Here is a 20,851-nt window from a genome sequence, read left to right as displayed (position 1 = left end):
TGACCTAGATAAGCTTTGTGGTTGTATGAATACACAGGTGTTTTCATGTTCAGGGTAATGGTTTAAATACCTTCCACCTAACTGTCTCTTCAAATTTAACAGTGATGCAAGTTATTAGAGATAATGACCACCTGAGAGCTGAAATGGCCTAAGGCTTTAGCAGAAGTCTGCATCATGCAATGTCTATATAACAATAATTTTACAGCTATACTGAGACAGTAGAAATTTTCCAGGTTCCAGGGTAGAAATCCATTTTGATTTAGGTTAAATGTACATCTTTTAGTTAAGCCTTGGAATCTTAGCTGTTTAGTCTGAGCTCAGAGAAATTGCTCCAGTGAAAGACAGAGATAAGGGGGGAGGAGACAGGTCAACTTGGCCTAAGAATTCTTTCTGATAACAAAAGAACTAGCAATAAATGTCACGCAAAGTCTGTAAAATGAATATGTATGAACCTATTGTGAAATTGTATGCATATGTATTTGGGGAGAAAGATAAAAAGGGGCCTGAAGATCCCAAAGGTACACATGCCTTTTAAGGGGAGTAATCTCCGCATGCGTCCAGCGCTGCAATAAACATACCGGCTTCACAACTTTTACAGAGTTGTGGAGTTTTTGATTTTCTCCGCAAAACAATACCAATACAGCACTCACTGAAGTGATCTAAGAAAGCCTGATTCTAATTCAGCTGCGGAAGCAGGTGAGGTCAATAAATAAAGTCACGCATGAGTTGCTCTAGAGGGACCTGGACAAGCTCAAGAAGTGGCCCATGGGGATCTCATGTGATTCAACAAGATCAAGTACAAGGTGCTGCACCTGGGTCAGGGCAATCCCCAGTATCAATACAGGCTGAGGAATGAACAGGTTGAGAGCAGCCCTGCTGAGAAGGACTTGGAGGTGAGTGCTGGTGGATGAGAGGCTGGACATGAGCTGGAAACGTGCACTTGCAACTCAGAAAGCCAATTGTATCCTGGGCTGCATCCAGAGCAGTGGGATCAGAGAGGTGATTCTGCCTGTCTACTCCACTCTTGTGAGGCCCCACCTGGAGTACTGTGTCCAGCTCTGAGCCCCCCTGTTGGAACCCAGGGCATGAGGAATATTTCCCTGGCTGTCCTGACAGGTCCTGATTCCCAGGAAAACACTGCTTTTAACCTTTGCCCATGGAGAGGGCTTCCAAGACTTTGGGATGAATCAGAATCTAGGAAAGTGTGAAATAGGCTCCTTCTTCTTCTTCATCTACTCCATTTTCACCAGTGTTGGTAGCACAGAGTGATTGGTTAGAAAGAGCTACAATGCAGGTGCTGTGTAGCAGACAAATAATTAGATGTTGGTAGAAAAGTAGAAATAAGGTACATTTTAGGAATTAATTGGATGAAACAGCTATAAAAGACCTTGAAAATATGCATCTTGTGACCTTTTTTGCTGTCCTCTCTGTGTGCGTTAAGTCTGGTGCAGACAGCACTCAGAACTTCTGATAAGAGAAAAATAAACAGCAACCTGAAGACCATAAAAAGTCCAGATCGTCTCTCAGTCCTGGCACAGAACATTTATTAAGGGGTCTCCCACGCAGGGGGCCCCAGAGGGGTCTCCCACACTCCCCAAAACAGGAAGGACATTGGCCTGGTAGAGCATGTCCAGAGGAGGGCCACCAAGATAATGAGAGGGATGGAGCACTTCTCCTATGAAGAAAGGCTGAGAGAATTGGGATTGTTCAGCCTGGAAAAGAGAAGGCTTTAATGAGACCTTAGAGCAGTCTTCCAGTACCTACAGGGGACTTAGAAGATGGCTGGAGAGGGACTTTTCACAAAGGCGTGTAATGATAGGACACGGGGGAATGGCTTTAAACTGAAGGAGGGTAGGTTTAAATTAGATATTACAAAGAAATTGTTTGCTGTGAGGGTGGTGAGACACTGGAACAGTTTGCCCAGAGAGATTGTAGACTTTCCCATCCCTAGAGGTGTTCAAGGCCAGGCTGGATGGAGGTCTGGACAGCCTGGTCTAATAGGTATCCCTGCCCATGGCAGGGGAGTTAGAACTAGATTATCTTTAAGGTCCCTTTCAATTCAAACCATTCTAGGATTCCATAATTCTATGAACATTTTTCTTAGTGTAAGCTTCCTTGTATAGAAGAACTCTACTTACATATACATTCCCTGTCTTAATTAATTACAATTTATAATCCATTAACGTTTGAAAGTTCACAAGTTCCACTGATGCTATTAGGCATCTAAATTATTAAGATGATTATTTTGTAGTCTCATTTGGGACTGTATGAAAATAGATTTTTGTAATAAGTTTCATTTCAGTAATGTTTTGTTGATGGTATTCTTGGGAAACCTAAGTCCTCACTGGGTACACAACAAAAGAATGCTTCTTTCCAGGAGCCAGCTGGACTATCACCCTGTAATGGAATGCCTCAAGGGGAATGGGATACCTGCAAAATGGAGGGCCTTGAAGACACATGGAAACTGGCAAGTGAGGACAAAGCTAGCGAAATCTGGAAATCTGATTGCACACGACCTTATAAAGCACATCAGAGTGGTTTCAAGTGTAGTTTAACCTTTCATTCCTTGTCTGCTCTGCTCTTTGTGGAGAGGGAAAGACATTTGCAAACACACCTTACAAGTGACACAAGTATTTTTCATCAGAAAAAATATATTCTGAAACAAGCTTAGATCAGCACAGAACACAAGGACATACTACCAAAAATGTGAAAGTATTTTTTTTAACTCTACATGGTACATTAGGACTTCAGCTAAAATATTTGACATAGCCCACATTCTCCAATTCTTGATGATACACATTAAAAATCCCATAATAATATGGAGTAGACCAAGTGTCAAATCTGTAAGAGAGCAACAAAAAACCAGATCTCTAGAAAACATGATGTACAAAGAAAGGCTGAGAGAACTATGCTAATTTTGACAAAAGATGATGGCAAATGGGCATAAATCTATCTCCATAACAACAGTGGACAGAACAGGGAATATAAATAATAGGAAGGGAAAAATTAAATTATATAATAGAAACACTTTCTAAGGATAAAGATGACAACACACTAGAACAGGCTTGGGGAGAGTTTATGAAGTGTCCATCCTTTTGGAGGTTCTCAGTAACAGGCAAAACAAACATCAGCAGACTGTTATATGTACTATTGATTGTATCCTTAGACAGAAATAAGCTGGAAAACAGGCTTTTCAGCCAAAAAATATTTGGTGTCAGATAACAGTCAAGAGACATTTCCTTAGGAACAGCAAACAAAGATTGAAAAAGTAGTGCTTGATGTACAGAGCCAGGCAAACTGCTGAACTGCTGTTCTATCTGCAAGCAACTAGAACAGCAATAGTTGCAAAAACAAGATAGTATAGAAAAGCTCCACTGGCAGCTGACAGACGCCATTGTTAATTGATTGCTGTAGTTCATAAAAACATGGGAGCAGTCAGTCAGTTAAAAAAAGAAAAGCTCTCCCCAGGGGAAAAAAAATTCTGTAAAGAGAAAACCACACCAAGGAATTTGAAAATTCTGATTTCAGATACAAATAGAGAAAAGATGGATGAATTCACAGAAAAGGGATAGAAGCAGAGATAAAGAGCATTTAGTTCTGAAGCAGGCAAGTTTCCTCAGATGCATACAGACCAAGGCAAAAGATATAAAAATTACTACCAACAAAAGCAACACCCAAAAAATGAAAATTCAATAAAAAAGTTTGTTCTTAGGGCTGCTAAAAAAGGAAGAGGAAAACTAACCTACTTTACAAAGTGTTGATCAGGCAGATTTATCCAAACCTGATTATGTTCACTGACCCCTAGACCTTACAAAATCTAGGAAGTTCTGGAAGAGGAAATAAAATATAGGGTAGAGCAAGAAGGAGAAGGAGGTTGGTTTGCTATGGTAATGAGTGCCTCCACTGAGGAAGCAAAGCCACTCTAATGATATATGATCCAAATCCCATAGAAAGAAAAATCACAAGGATTGAGTCAACATCCAGCCTTAAGGCACAAAGTTCTATACTCAGTCTTTTTATTTTTTTTAGCCTGAAATAGATTTTGTCTTTCTTTTCCTTTATTATGCCCTTTTCCATCTTTCCTTCCTGAGTAATCCCTAAGTCAGAGAGCACAAAAGGTAAAGAAGGAAAAGAACAAGAGGACTCAGTTAAAAATCTCAGTCTACCTGGAAGAAAATCTGTCATCTTAATATAAGAGCACACCTTGTATACATTTTGAAATACTATAATATCACTGCATCCTTTATTTATTGCTATAAGTAGCAAAAAGAAAAACAGTGTTAATATTCCAATTCTCAGTGCCCAACTTCACCTCGCGTTTGAAACATATGGCACTTTTTAGAATTCAGTTCAGCAAATGGCCAGAATTAGTAAATATCCTAGAATTTTGGAGTACTTGATCTTAGATTTCATATAAAACTTAAATATCTGTGAGATTTGAGTGATTAGTCTCACCTTCTACAGTGAATCCAGTTATTTAAAGATTAATAATCCAACAATGACTATAAAAAACTGTGGATTAATATGAAGTGGAATTCACTTGTTTCAATGCTGACTGATCATTTTATGTTTTCCAATGACATGGTTCAGTCACAGTAATAAGATTACCAGATTAACAGGCAAAATTATGCAGATTTGAAAAAAATACAGAAGAGTTCTGAAATTCACATCTCCTTAATTATGATAAAAATATGTTAATGTCATCAAAGCACCTAAATCTTTGGAATTTCATCAATCTCAGAGTATTTAGTTGGTGCTCATCACACTGGACAAGGCAGAAGAAACAAATGTCATGGCATTTGTACATTTGGTTTATTCAGCATTTCTCCAGTCAAAACATAGCACCTGAATGAGAGCAAAATTAACCCTACAAAGACTGTAGAGCATTTTTGCTGTACAGAGGACAGTTGTAATATGGACTGATTCTTCAGCTAATTTAATTTACACTATTTTTTAAAACAGAGTAAAATTATATTGTCTCCACTATAGACTAAAATGATGTTAAACAATATAAAACTGTTATTATAAAGCAAATGGATATTACACTTCTTAAACTCAGTCTATTAACACTGATTGAGAATTATACTTTTTAATATATAAGCTGATTTTAAAAACAATAAATTTATTTCTAGATTAATAAATGGTCAAAGCTCATTTTACAAAAACAGGGATATTTATAACAGAAAACTGCACTATACCATAACCAATCTGCATTGGGTAATCCTCTTCCTTTTTTCCTATGGAAATTTCTATGAAATAATCCAATACATTTAAAACTGAAGCTAACAAAAAGATTTCATTTCAACATTTGACTTTTGAATTTCAAAAAAATTCTCATTACAGATATTGCAAAAGCAAAAGTAGCAAGTATGTATCATCAAGTTCAAATATGCACTTTGCCTTTTTTTTAAAATAAAATACTTACACATCCACAAATAGTACATAATCTTTACTGTCTTCTGGAATTCTACAGGAATGTCTACAGAAAAGTCCTGGTAGAAACATGGACCTACTGGAAAATTCTCAGGAAGAGGTGGCCAGTTATTTTTTCTACCTGCAAATCAGAAAGAAAGAAAATGATGATTTATAAAACAGTTTAATCTCTGTATACCAGAAAGAGATGCATTTGGACTTGTTCAAATTGTTTTATACATAAATTTCACAAGTGTATAGCTAACTTGGGCTACCAAAACCCCAAAGTTTTATTAGCAATCCTCACACAACACTAAAAATAAACTTCAGGAATAAAATACAATGAAGTACAAGACAGATCAAGGAAAGTACAATATTTTATCTATGTAAAAGACTAATCAGGCATCTGACAATTTCTATAAAGTAATGAGAAAAGAGAATTCTTCACAAAACAATTTCTCAGAGTTCCTTGACATTTAAATGCTCATTTCTCTAAGTCCCACCATACTCTCATACTTTGTTGAACACAAAGACTGGGGACTGAAAACATTCTTCTTTCTCAGAATCCTGATATTTGTAATACCTGGATATCTCTAACACTTTGAACCAGTTCCTAATACACTTTACAGTCAAAGCTTTACCTAAAAGCCCATAAGCCTGAAGAAAAGCAGCTATTTAAATGGTGTAAACTACTTTTTTTTTTTGTTACAAGAAGATGCCGTACAGCATCAATATATTTTGATATAGTTGCGTGACAGAGTGAGGATACCACAAAGGTCAACACAGTATCAGACACTTGGATTTCCTGTATGCTAATCTGCTCACAGATTAGAGTATACATTCTGCAGAACACAAGTAAATACAAGCATAGACTCAGCGATTCAACTGAGATAACTACAAAAAACCTTTACCATAGCATTTCAAATTCTGGATGCAAGAGATACATTAATTATCATATTAAAAAAGTGGAGCTGAATTAGAGACTAACCTAAAGAAAACTTTATTTGAAATTCTGACAAGGTTTTGCTCGCAATTGCTATCTTCAACCATGCCTTTACTAACAGTTTATCTGTATTGGGTGGGGCTGAGCTGGAGTTCATTTTCCCATAGCAGCCCTCCCAGTGCTGTGCTTTGCATAGGGAACTGGAAATGTGTTAAGAACACACTTGTGTTTTGGCTACTGCTGGCGCAGCATCAGTGCTGTCTCTCCAATATTCTTCCCCCCAGTCAGTAGGCTGGGGGATGGGCAAGATCCTGGGTGGGGAAACAACCAGGCCAGCTGAGCCAAATTAACCAAAGGGATATTCCATGCCATATGACATCAGCTCAGATACAAAAGCTAAGGAAAGGAAGAGGAAGACTGGGTATTTGTTGTTTACATTGTTTGCCTTCTGGAGCAACTGCTATGCATGCAGAAGTCCTGCTTCCTGGGAAGTGGCTGAACATTGTTCACTGATGGGAAGTAGAGAATTAACCTCTTTTTTTTTCACTTTGCTTGTGCACATGCAAACTTATGCTTTTGCTTTAGTAAAATTACTTATCTCAATGTACAAGTTGATTTCCATCTTATTTTCTCTCCTGTGTCCAGTTGGGAAGGGGAGTGGTAGAGCAGCTTGGTGGGCACCTGGCAGCCAGCCAAGGTCAACCCACCACATAAGAACAGAAAACTTGCAAAAATTACATACTTGCATTATTTCTTTTGCCATTCAGAAAACATGAAGCTGGCAGTTCTTTCCAAACAGGTACAAGGCACTAATTATCTGTTAATTTTCTGCCACTTCCACTGACCATTTGTGGTGGTTCTATATGGCTTGTTTTTTGGTGAGGAGGGAGGAAGCCAGCCACGGAAGAGATTTTCTCTGAGGAGCTGCTGGGGACTTCCTCCATGCCTGACAGAACTAATCGCTGGCTGGCTGGCTCTGGTTGAAATGGAAGTTTTTGGAGTACACTTGAGTTAGCAATATGAATTAAGCATTTAAATTTTAGCTTGTAGAATTATGTGTTGAATTTTCACCTTTACTTAAGAAACCTCTGCCATGGTACACAGGGCATAGGAAAATGCAAATTTCTGAAGCTTCTTGCATGAAGAACAATACTGGGAGAAGACCAAGGAATGCAAGAAACCCAGATAAAGGGGCTCCTCTGTCTCCAAGCTCATCAAGACAGACAGACGTACTCAATAAGCACCAAGGGACCACAGCGCACACACAAAGGAGAAAAGTTCAAAAGTTCATTTATGAGGAAGACCATGGCCTTCAGCCTCAGAGACCACCATGCAACAACCACAGCAAACAATGCATGCCCAGAAGGGCTTGGATATAATTACCATGTGAGGCGAGGACAAGCAGGGCCAGGGGTTGAATGTGTATGAAAAGGTTGTGTTATGTAATGCATATGGAACATCTTCGTGAATAAAGATGTGGGTCAGACCGAGGCTCGGGGCACAAGTTTTTGTGAGAGCTATCTCGCTTGTGCCAGGTGCTGACATACATACCCACTTCATAACTACACCAGGTTGTGGATTCTATTTATTCTCCATATTGCTTCATGAGAATAGGCATGCTGCTAACCCAATTAGAGAAGCTAGTAAGGCCTCTATGATAACATATTTAAGAAAGACAAAACTACGGGAAGCTCTCTTTTTCCCTCGCCTCCAAGGTGTGGTGAGGGGGCCAGCTGGGCCCCTTCCCCTTCTCTTTGGAGCTCACTGGTCCCTTTCCTGGCAGCGCCACTGTGCCATGCCGCCAGGGACCATCCCAGCACCATGAGCAACCATGCGGCCAAAACCAGCGCCGGGAGTGACCACATGGCTGGGGCCACGTGGCCGGGAACGTGTTGCCGAGATTGGGGTGGCCAGGGCAGCACCACACAGCCACGGCTACCTTGGCATGGTTCACAATGAACTTTGTTTGCTTAGCCTCTTTTAGCCAGCCATGCTGAAAACAGAAGAGCAAGGGTGGCAGCAGCAGCTTTTTTTTTTTCAGCGTCCCACATGAGCAAAAGTGTGGAGTGGAGCCGGCAGCCTGCGCAGCTAGCACGATGCCGGTGAGGACCACATGATCAGCAATGAGAGACATGACAAGCAATTCCCCAATGTAGAGTCTGATCAGAATCAACTTTTCAGTGCTGCAGAACTCTATAAAAACTTTTCAATTGATAGAACTTGAAAACAGACAAAGACCAATTCTCTCCCAAATCAGAGAAAATAAAAAAGTGAAGACACATGAGAAGAACAACATGGTGACACTAAGGTCGGTGCAAAAGAGGGAGGGGGAGAAGGAGGTGCTCTGAGAGTCAGAGCTGAGATTTTTCTGCAAGCCATAGTGAGGACTATAATACAACAGTTTCCCTGTAATTCATGAAGTGCATGGAGGGTTGCAGAATTCACCTGCAGCCCACGAGAAAAAGGTTTTCATGCTGGAGTGTGTGGATGCTGAGAAGCTGTGATCTGGTGAGAGGCCTGTACAGAGAGAACCCTTGCTTCCAGAGACAGAAGACGAAGACCCTTGCTTTTATACTGGAATAGCTCATCCTTAAAAACAAAACCCGATGAACTAAATGGCCCATGAAAAAAAAGCAGTTGTGGGAAGACTGCTTTGCCCGTGGGAGGGATTTCACATTGCAGCAGATTTGGGAGGGACTGCTACTTGTGCAAATTAAAACCACGTTAGAAAAGTTCACAAAGAACTGTCTCCTGTGGGAAGTACCCCATGGCATAGCAGAAGAGACTCCTCTCCCTAAGTGAATTGAAGAAAGATTTTTAGAAGTGACAAACGCACTAAAAATACCACGTCTTTGTCTCCCTGCTCTGTCGGTGGGAAAGAAAGTAAGACCAAGGGTGGGGGAAGGTGTTCTAAAGGTTTATTTTAGTTCCCATTATCCTCTTTTAATTCTGTTAATATTTTTTTTTAATATCTTTTTAAGTTTTGAGCCTATTTTGCCCTTAAAGTGTTCCCTCCTAATTGTTATCTCACCCTATGAGCTTTTTTTTTTAATTGTTCTTTCCCCCTCATCTGCTTAACTATAGTAGAGGAGAATAAGTGAATGATTCTTCATGGGTGCATTGGCATTTGGCCAGCATCAGCCCTCAACACCATTTTTATCAAGCCTTTTAGAGCAGGGGATTTACAGAGGGAGCATACAGAAGGTAACCAAGCAATATTCCCATCCATATTAAAATCTTCTTCGGGATTTCTTAAATGAAACATATCTGATAATAATTCAGGTCTTCATTCTGCAGTATATGGTTACATCTTTCAGGACTGATGGTTTCAAGACAGTCACATAAAAATCAGACATCTTATAATGGTTCAAATTCTTAATGAAGAATGTTATCTGATGTGTCTTCCCACCCCTGTGGCACAAGTTTCAAAATTTTCAACTAAGACTGAAAGACAGATTGATGAGTTGGTTTAAGATCAAAAACTAAGTGGCCTTTTTCTAAATACACTTTGAATACTCATATTCCAAGACTCTATCTTGATAAGCAAAAACCTAGCTGAGTTATTTCATTCCACACAAGTTACCATCTCAAGGCCTATTAACATAACTTTATTGGCATGCCTACGCTATGAATGCCGTTACCTACAAACTAGCTTCATGCAAGCCCAGGAAGGGATTTTCAGGCATGCCAAAATGAACTAGCTGAAAAAGGAAGCAGCACACATTAATAAGATGTTACAATCTGCTTAATGGCAGAGGAGCAGAGAGAGCTCTCAGTGAATTGAAGAAAGAGCTTCAGGTTTGAATATTCCCTGAAATGAGATAAAAACTCAAACAAAGTTAAATATTGATAACAAAAAAACTATATTTTCACTTTATTAACTGTAAAAGAGGCATGGAGAACGAAAGGGAAAAAGTAGAGAAAAATTGGAAAAAGCTAAGATTATTTTAAAAGCATAGGATAGTTTACCACAACACTGCTACTTTTCTGCTGAGGTGGGGGGGGCAAGAACTTTTTGCTTTTTTTTTCCCCTGCCGCTTGAAGTAGTTTATCTGCATTTTCTGGTCTTGGGGTTGACAGCTTAACTGGAATGCCTTCTGGAATGCAGATGCAATGCATGGTCCCTACAGCTCATGTGTGGCTCTGATCCACTTGTGCTGGTCAATCCAAGGATGCAGAATGGGGGGGGTTTGGGAAGGGTGTTCCCCGGGCAGGCAGTGTCTCAGCTCTGGGAGGCTTCAGGTTGTTTTCACAGCTGTAAAAAGGCTTTAGCAGGCAGCAGGGTGAGGAGGCAAAGGGCAGAGTTTTTGTCCCTCTCTGCAGTATTTTAAGGGTTCCCCCTCGCAGGAAGGAAATGATGAATCTGACTCCATGTTCTTAGAAGGCTAATTTATTATTATATTATATTATATTATATTAGTCACTGACATGTTTTATGAAAAATCCTTTACTTAGGATTTTTCCTCTCCTGAGAGCTGAGGCCTCAGGAACAAACTGTAAACAATTCTTATCTGCTGCTGTGGAATGCAACGGGGGGAGTCTGTGATTGGCCCTGTCAAACTGTTTCCAATTAAGAGCCTATCACAGAACACCTGTCCGGCTGGTCTCGGTCTGAGAAGAGTTTAGTTTACACATTTCTATTCTATTCTTAGCATAGCTTTGTAGTGAAATCCTTCTCTCTATTCTTTTAGTATAGTTTTTATATATTATCTATCATATAATAATAAATCAAGCCTTCTGATACATGGAGTCAACTTTCTCGTCTCTTCCCTCATCTTGTAACCCCTGAGAACGGGGTAACAAATGGTGACCTCCAAGTGACAAAAGGAGCACCACCACAAAAGGTGAACACCGAGGACAGAACTGACAGATGGTGCCTCGAGTGAAGAAATCACCACAATTGGACCCTGAGTGAAGAAGAATTCTTCATTTGGTAAGCCCAGAGGAGCATTGCTACATTTGGGTAAACCCCGAGTGTTTAGCATTGATGGTCACCTACAGAAGTGACCACAGAAGTGGCTTCTAGCCAGGGGCTGAAGAACCAGAGATCCTGATATTGGGCAGAGTTCACAGCCAAGGCTGGCCACAGAGAGAACCTTTGAAAAGTCTCCGAGACAAGACGTCCGGTAGTCTTCGCAGCACAATGCAGTCTGCTGACGCCCAGAGGACACTGTCACAAGGTACTGTTTACAGTTCCCTTCCTGAAAATGCTGCCCTTTGTGTGAGGCAGATTCGGTTGTGGACGAGAGTGCCTACGGAGGCAGAGGTTCCATTCTCTCCCTCAGAGGAGAAACTTATCGGCCTCTGGAGGACATGGGGTCGGGAGGACAGCATTCCTATGCTAACAACACATTTCTATGAGTTTTTCCAGTGGGCAAAAAACCATGGTTTTTTCTCTGATGTGCTGTATGCCTTTGATTCATATGTTTAGGAATGCATGGAATTCATTATCCGAGATCTTTTTTACCGGGGACTTGGTTTTCCTCGGATTTATCCGTGTTTCAGAACTCTCTTCCCGGTCTTGAGACGGAAGGCATCGGCATATCAGTGGATTGCGAATGCGCGGGGGATGTCTCCCTTCTCGCTGGAGCTGGAAAAAGGCAAGCCTGTCCCAATCCGCTGCCTGGAAGTCTCCAGCCCCCCCGAATCGGGGTGGGGGGGCGAAGCTTTGCCCGCGGCAGAAGAAAAGTTTTTTTTTGCAACTTTGGAGCACGCACCGACGGAACCGCTTGCCCCCCCTCGCTGCTCTCAGGGGGGAGGTGGGTTGGCTCTGTCACCTGAACCGGGGCCAAGGGCCCCACCCCTGCCCGCCCTGGAGGAGGGGCCGGTCCCTGCACCCCTCCCGCAGGTCCGCCTCCGCCCGGAGTGGACCCATCGCCTCCGGCAGAGTTTGTCAGCGTTTCCGGGGCGGAAGCACCGCCTCCCGCGGCTTCGCCCGGGTTGCTAGGTGACGCACTCAACAGCGATCACCAAGAGCTAGCGACCACGCCCCCCGCGGCTGGGCCACCGTCTTCCGTGTCGGCTCCGCCTGCGTCGCTGTCTGTGCCTGCGCTGCAGCTTTTGGTACCCGGAGAAGACGTGGCGGTTGTCCCAGCCCTGTGGGGGATGCGCTCCCCTCAGCTTTGCAGCCCCCACCGACCCCCGCGGCGGCATTGCCTCTGGCTGGCGCGCCGGAGGAGGGAGCGGAAATTGAGAGTCCCCCAGCGGAACCATCATCGGACCCGACCGCGGCGGCCACCGCAGCGCCTGTGATCAGCCGGGACCCCCCCCCAAGGTTTTTGGGCTGTCCTGAGGCTGCCCTCTGCAGGGGGAGCTGGGATAGGGGAAGGGGATTCTGGCTTGCCCCTCCATGGGGGGGGTGCGGCTCGGCAGCTGATCGCAGGCTCAGCCCGTCTGCTTGCTTTCAAACTCGGTGTTTTTCGCGGGCTGACCCGGGTCTGGTTCGGGATTTCCCGCTGGGGGTTGGAATGCCTGACTCCCCCTGCACGCCCTTGCGGCATGGGGGAGGGGGCTCCTGAGCTTTCTGCCTCCGGTTCCCTGCCCGCAGGGGTTGGGGGTGGTACCGAGGGGCAGAAAGAGGGAACGTCTTTTGCATTTGCGTTGCAGAGGCAGGAGACACAGTGCAAAGTGAGCATCGCTCCTCTGCTGTGGGGACAAAGCACCCCCAGATCTGGGGTGTTGGTCCCTGGGAAAGCTTTTCTTCCCCAGCTGCTGGTCTGCACCAGTTCAGCGGGGCTGAAGCGTTCGGTCACTCATGCTGCCCAGATATGGGCAGCTGTGTGCCGGGTTGAGAGAACACAGAGCCCGCTCCGCGGGCAGGGTCTGGGCCGTTTGGCTCGGTTCCCTGGGCCAGGGCCTCCCTCTGGCCAGCGCGAGCCGGGTCTGGGGTCCCTGTTCCTTCCACATGGATCTGGACCACCGTTCTGTGAGCCAGGTCTGGGGTCCCTATTCCTTCCACGGGGGCCAGGGCCCCCGCAAACGGTGGCTGGTGGACCAGCCTGTTTGGGGTCTCAGTGGCCCCTCTCTGCTGCTGCTGCTCTTTAAAAAAAAAAAAAAAAAAAAAAAGAAAAAAAAAAAATTAAATAAAAAGGGTTGAAAGAGCTACCAGCTCAAAAATTTTTGCAAGCCTGTTTCAGGACCAAACGGGACTTTCAGCAATGTCAAAGAGGAACATCTTCAGTTTGGACCTTTTCCTGAAACTCAGCTGTTTGGACTTGAAGCAATGAACTTTCCTTGGACTGTTTCTGCATTTTCTTCTATTTTAAGATTGTTTTGGTGATGTGATGGGAATTTGGTGTTCTGCAGGTGAAGAATTTCCCTGATGGTTCCACACCAGCATTTGATTGATATTTTGATTGGCAACACATAACAAAAAATGCCTCTCAGATGTTTGTTCTTTCCTCTGCTTGGTCCAGCAGATGAAATTGCAAACATTTTTCTTTTTAATTGCTTTTTAAAATAAAAAGGGTGAGATGTCACCGACATGTTTTATGAAAAATCCTTTACTTAGGATTTTTCCTCTCCTGAGAGCTGAGAGGCCTCAGGAACAAACTGTAAACAATTCTTATCTGCTGCTGTGGAATGCAACGGGGGGAGTCTGTGATTGGCCCCGTCAAACTGTTTCCAATTAAGAGCCTATCACAGAACACCTGTCCGGCTGGTCTCGGTCTGAGAAGAGTTTAGTTTACACATTTCTATTCTATTCTTAGCATAGCTTTGTAGTGAAATCCTTCTCTCTATTCTTTTAGTATAGTTTTTATATATTATCTATCATATGATAATAAATCAAGCCTTCTGATACATGGAGTCAACTTTCTCGTCTCTTCCCTCATCTTGGAACCCCTGAGAACGGGGTAACATATATTATTATATTATATTATAATTATATTATATTATATTATATTATATTATATTATATTATATTATATTATATTATATTCTATTATATTATATTATATTATATTATATTATATTATATTATATTATTATATTATATTATATTATATTATATTATATTATGCTATACTAAATATACTAAGAATAGAGAACGGATACTTACAGAAGTCTTAACAAGATACTGATAAAAAACTCGAGACTCGCCCGAGTCTCGACACAGCTAGACTGGGATTGGTCATTAAATCAAAACAATTCACATGAAACCAATCAAACAATGACCAGTTGGTAAACAACGTCCAAACCACATTCCAAAGCAGCAAAACACAGGAGAAGTGGATCACATAATTATTGTTTTCATTTTTCTCTGAGGCATCTCAGCTTCCAAGGAAAAGAAATCCTGGCAAAGGGATTTTTCAGAAAATATGAAACTGTGCCTCCTGATTTAGCACAGTTTTTGCCCTTCTTTTTCTGGACCTCAAGGCAGTTCACAGTCCATCCCGCACGTAGTCTTCAGGTGTTAAAAGAGATTATGATAAGCAGACACAATGACTAAGCAATTTTTGAGGCATTTTTCTTATTATCAGGTCCTTACATAAGCTCAAGTGCAATACTGCATAGAAACTGAAAAGAGAAGACTGAAGACATCATAGAATGGTTTGAGTTGGAAGAGACCTTGAAGATCATTTAGCTCCAATCCCCTGCAATGAGCAGATATGCCTTCCACTAGACCAGGTTGCTCAAAGCCCCTTCCAACCTGGCCTTGAATGTCTCCAGGGATGGGGTATTGTATTGGGTCTGACAGATAAAGTTCACAGCCCTTTCAGTGCTGTGCTTTGCATTAGTAGCTGATAGGTGTTAACAGACCAGTGTTTTGGCTTCTGCTGGGCAGGGCTGTCCCTTTGACATTCCTTCCCCCATCAAAGGGATGTGAGTGGGCAAAATCCTGGGAGGGGACACAACCATGCCAGCTGACCCAAATTAGCCAAAGGGATATTCCATACCATATGACGTCAGCTCAGATATATAAAGCTAAGGGAGAGAGGAGGAAGGGAGGGCATTAGTGAGTTTTCAATGTTTGCCTTCCTGGAGGAACAATTACAAGTGCTGAAGTCCTGCTTCCCAGGAAGTGTCTGAACATTGCTGCTGATGGGAAGTAGAGATGGACTTTTCCATTCACTTATGTGCACACAGACTCCTTTCTTTCTTTCACTGTAATAAAACTCCCTTATCTCACCCGCTGTTTGTTCTCCATCTTATCGTCTCCCCTGTTCCATTGGGAAAGGGAGTGATACAGTGGGTTAGTGGGCACCTGGCACCTGGCCAAGGTCAACTCACTACTCTCATCTACAACTTCTTTGGGCAACCTGTCCCAGTGCCTGACCCCCCCCCTTTTAGTAAAAAATTTCTTTCTACTCTCTAATCTAAACCTACCTTCCTTCAGTTTAAAGCCATTTCCCTTTGTCTGATCACAACATACCTTTGTGAAAAGTCCCTCTCCAGCTCTCTTGTTGGCCCCCTTTAGGTACTGGAAAGTTGCTATAAGGTCTTCATGGACCCTTCTCTTCTCCAGGCTAAACAGACCCAACTCTCAGCCTGTCTCCATAGCAGAGGTGCTTCAGCCCTCTGAGCATCTTTGTGGCCTCCTCTAGATTTGCTTCAACAGCAACAGGTCCCCATCCTTCTTATGTTGGGGGCCCCAGGGCTGGGTGCAGTACTCCAAGTGGGGTATTACAAGAGCAGAGTAGAGGGGGAGAATCACCTCCCTGGACCTATTGCTGAGCAGACCTACCAGCTTCAAGATCTTTTCATTTTTGTCAGTTGCATATGACAAGTGTCCTAAATGTGCAGCCAGCATCTTAAATGCAAATAGCTAGAGTACTATTGCGAAAGACTTTGTCCTCCAATCAAAGTATCTCTAAAATGTTTCCAAAGGAGTTTGCACGTGTGACAAAGAAAAAAATCTGAAGGAAAGGAATATTGTTCTCCTCATTCTTAACATACAATTTCTGATGTGCAGTACCTTTTATGCAGTCATTTGGCAAAACCCCGATATTCTCTTTCAAGCTTTAAGAGCTCTCTCTTCTCTAGTCAATCTTCCCAAAGAATCCTTTAGATTCTTCATGGACTCTTCAAGCACTTGGATGAGAACAACTTGTCATGGTTTAGGAATGATATTCCCCAGTTTAGTGCTCCCACTGTAACCATGCCAGCACTCGTTTCCCTTCCCCCTCTAGTTAGAAGCACAAAAGGCAAAGATACCAGGTTGAGAAAAACAATTTACTGGAAACAGCAATGAGATAAGAAAATGAACAGTAACAGCAACAGTGGTAATAAAAAAAGGTATAAGACAAAGAAACTATTTACACAGAAAGTCTGTGGCAATACCAACCATTTTACTGGCCATGCTTTTTCCCCGTGGAAGGAGCACCCTTCTTCTCAGAAGCAAGAGAGAAAGTCCTTTTCCCCCACCCCTGGCAAATGATATAAGGTAGTATGGAATAACCTCCTAGACACTCCCACAGCCACATTGCTGCAAAAAAGAAAAATTAACTCTGTTCTGGCCAAAACTAGGAGACAACTGCAACATAATAAAACAGTAAATACCCATTTTAGAAATATCATGAAACATGCATGCAGTATCAGAGTTGTTTCCTATGATATAGATGAACAAGACTATCCCTGAAGCCTGAAAGAGACAAGTGATCAATCCAGATCATCAATATAAGTCAGTGAATTTAGATGAAGAGCAATATATGGAGAAGAATATTAAAAAACAAACAAACAAAAAACTATCTGGGAGAAGAGGTAGAGAGATTTAATAGAGACATTGAAAAGAATAAATACTGAGAAAATAAAAATTATTTACTGTAGGGACAATATCATCATGATTCTTTTCCTTAAAAGAATAGCAATTCCTTATTCCCAGATCATAGCAGATGAGTGGCATAAAGTTTCTAAGAATTTGAATTACTAAGCGGTCAAGCAATCTGGAATTGTGCTGCTGTATATTCCAATAATCACAACAGCAAAAAAATCCCAGCACATGTGGAAATACAGCAGTCAGATTTCTAGATACAAGTGAAAAGATCACATAAAGTCAACCTTGCATGGTGTTTTGGTTTGTTTGAGGTTTTTTAATTTCAGTCTAAAATTTTTCCTGTAGATCTAATTCTAGCAAAGTATCTTCAGTTAAGAGGATGTAAATTTCATATGTGAAACTGCAGTATAAAAACTGATGGTTACTTAAATGTTGTGGCAAAATGAGATACAGATCTTAACTATGGGTTACAAAGCAACATATGAAAAATTAATAGAATATTAATAATAAAATAAATCTTTCTGCTATTTGCATAGAAGACTGTCTGTAACATAGCCAAAGGATAAGAAAATGTTTCAAAACAGTAAAGTTCTCCTACAGCTATAAATACTGACGGAAGAGAAATCAAAGAGATGTTACTTATGAAGTTACTTCTCAAATTGCTCCATTTCTATTCAACAGTATTACTTGGATAATAACTTAGAATAAAAATAGCTGATAGCAGAGAGTAACATGTAACATAGGCCTCATTTAAAATTTTTGCTGTGAAAATCTGCACAGGCCAGTTTTTATTCACTGCATTGTTCCAAAGGAAATGAATTTTCTTTTCCCGAGGAGGTTATAAAACCCCTTTGATCTGTTTCACTACAGTAACACTGTAAAACTAAAACAGTTTCTAAGAAAAAGTGAAATTTCTGTAATCAAAAAAAAAAATTTTATGCATACCCCCCTGCTGATTTACACTCTGCATTTCCCTTTCTTTGCGATCTAATTCAGCTGCTTTTCTTTCCAGTTCTTCTTGCCGCTTTAGCAGTTCTGCCTGGGCCAAGGCATGCTCCTGAACAAAATAAGCATTATTAGCTATTAAAAACATACAAACACAAAATTAATATTCCAAGTCTATTTTCCAAAATTTGACATCTCCAGTTATGAAGATCAACCTAATATTACACAAATTCATGCAATAACTGATTACTTAAAGGCAGTATTCATTTTCATAAATTATCAGGAAAACAATGTTTATTTATAACATACACAACTTCAGAAGTGTATTTATATTACTATAATTGAAAGGAACCTAGTGCCTGAAAATTATAAACAAACCTTTGAAATGTGTCTGTAAGCAGGTGATTCTTCTGTTGGTTTCATTATTGCTGGCTGGGTACTGGATAAACGAGTCATTCCCACATTTCCTGGAGGAGGCTAAGAAAACAAGAGATAATTATAGGGAAACAATTCCTATTCTAATAAACATCTTTTCATTAACTCTGAAAGAATGAATCCAGTTGTTTTAAAGGAACTGTTACTGATTGTGGTGGTGCATTCCCCCTTAACTCTTTTCCAGGAACTGAAAATCTGATATGCTCTGTTCAATATTTATAATTTTTAGGTTATAATATATACTCTGTGATGCAGTGTTTCACTTGTTTGTTTTTACACTGCACTATTTTCCATAAACACAACATGGAATTTTATAGATCAACAGAAAGTAAAAAGAATTTTAATTTTGTTCAGTTATGAATATCAATAAGGACAGTTATTATTTAAAAGAATGGCAGGATTAAACAGTGATCTGCTCCTATTCTCAAACATGATGCAATTTATTAATAATGTCTTCCAGAGCTATCTACTTCACAAAGGTTAACCAGAGAAGCAATGTGCCCATATTCAAAAAGGGCAAGAGGGAGGACCCAGGGAACTACAGGCCACTCAGCTTCACCTGAATCCCTGGAAAAGTGATGGAGCACCTCACTCTGGAGGCTATGTCTATCCCCATGGATGACAAAAAGGTGATCAGGAGTAGTCAGCATGGATTCACTAAAGGGAAATTATGCTTAACCAACCTGATTGCCTTCTATGACAAAACAACTACCTGGATAGATGAGGGGAGAGCAGTGTATATTGTCTACCTGGACTTCAGCAAGGCTTTTGGCACTTTCTACACAGCATCCTCATAGGCAAACTCAGGAAGTGTGGGTTGGATGAGTGGACAGTGAGGTAGATTGAGAACTGCCTGAAAGGCAGGTCTCGGAGTGTTGTGATCAGTTGCAGTCTAGTTGGAGACCTGTCACTAGTGGTGTGCCCCAAGATTCAATGCTGGCCTCAGTATCGTTTAACTTGTTCATCAATGACTTGGATGAAGGGGTAGATGCCTTCTCAGTGAGTCCACTGATGATACAAAGCTGGGAGGAGTGGCCAATAGCCCAGAGTGCTGTGCTGCCATTTAGAAAGATCTCAACAGGTTGGAGAGATGGACCGAAAAAGCTTCTGAAAGTCTACAAAGGAAAATGCAGGGTCTTGCCCCTGGGTAGGAATAACCCCAGGGACCAGTACAAGCTGGGGGTGACCCGCTGGAAAGTAGCACTGCAGAAAGGACCTGGGGGCCCTGCTGGACAACAAACTGTCCATGAGTCAGCAATAAGCCCTTGTGGCTGTATTGGGTTTGCAGGGCCTGATTTTTGGTAGCAGGGGGGCTACAGGGGCTACAGTAGCTTCTGTGAGAAGCTACTAGAAGCTTCCTTCATGTCTGGCAGAGCCAATCCCAGGTGGCTCCAAAGATGGACGTGCAGCTGGCCAAGGCTGGGCCAATTAGCAATGGTAGGAAAGCCTCTGTGATAACATCATTAGGAAGAAAGAAAAGTTGTTGCGCAGTTGTAAATGCAGCCAGAGAAGACCAGGGTGAGAACATCTGAGAAGAACAGCTCTGCAGATACCAAGATCAGTGAAGAAAGAGGAGGGGGAGTGTGGAAGGGGCTAACAGCGGGCCTGTTAGCTAAAGGAGTGAGAAGCAAGAAGAAGCTGATAAGGAGCTCTCTCCAAGGCTGTCACCAAGGCGACCAAGAGAAGTGAGGAATTGAAGAAAGATAAGAACTTTGCAGCTGGATGAAGTATTTTTAGAAAGTTAGTTAAGTCACCGTAATTTTTCACCAATAGAATTATGTTGATTTATTGTGGCCAATAGTTAAGGTAGAAAAAGCATGAACAATTGGAAAGTGTATAAAAGATCAGCCATGTTCAAGAATAAAGGGTTGCCAACTGAGACTGCTTGTGGTCTCTGCTTTGTGTCGTGACCGCCTTGACAGCGACAGGGGAGGTGCTCCAGGCATCAGAGCTGGGATTCCTCTGCAGCTCATGGTGAAGAAGCTGTGCCCTGGCAGCCCATGGAGATCCACAGGGATGCAGAGATCCACCTGCAGCCTGTGGAGGAGCTCCACGCCAGAGCAGGTGGATGCCCTGGCTTAGGAGGCACCTGGCACCTAGCCAAGGTCAAAACACTACTGTCCACCACAGGGTCACAGGTCCTGTTAGGAGCCTGCTCCAGCACGGGCTTCCCACAGGGTCACACGGGCTGCTCCACCATTAATTTCCATGGGGTACATGAAGAAAACTTGCCCCACAATGGTCTTCATCACAGGCTGCAGGGGAATCCACTCTAGTGCCTGAGGAACCTCCTCCCCTTCCTTCTCCACTGACCTTGGTGTCAGCAGTTGTTTCTCTCACATATTCGCACTCCTCTCACAGCTGCTCTTGTGCAGCAATCCCCCCCCCACCCCAAAGATTAT

General features: G+C 42.1%; 1 protein-coding gene across 4 annotated transcripts in view; it reads right to left on the bottom strand.

Annotated features, from left to right (window-relative positions):
• The window catches only part of LOC108963739 (secretory carrier-associated membrane protein 1-like), a 146,303-nt gene that overhangs the window by 60,604 nt on the left and 64,848 nt on the right, over positions 1 to 20,851 (bottom strand). For all 4 annotated transcript variants that reach the window (XM_050986415.1, XM_050986416.1, XM_050986417.1 and 1 more), the window contains exons 3-5: positions 18,393 to 18,491; positions 18,015 to 18,126; positions 5,426 to 5,554 (exon numbers count right to left, since the gene is read on the bottom strand). In XM_050986415.1, coding sequence (XP_050842372.1) covers positions 5,426 to 5,554; positions 18,015 to 18,126; positions 18,393 to 18,491 — 340 coding nt within the window. The remainder of the gene's footprint in view (positions 1 to 5,425; positions 5,555 to 18,014; positions 18,127 to 18,392; positions 18,492 to 20,851) is intronic.

The sequence above is a fragment of the Serinus canaria genome, chromosome W (genome assembly GCF_022539315.1).
Source record: "Serinus canaria isolate serCan28SL12 chromosome W, serCan2020, whole genome shotgun sequence".
Lineage (NCBI taxonomy): Eukaryota > Metazoa > Chordata > Aves > Passeriformes > Fringillidae > Serinus > Serinus canaria.
The sequence above is the reverse complement of the archived record's forward strand: the minus strand, read 5'-3'. Positions and strand labels throughout refer to the sequence as shown.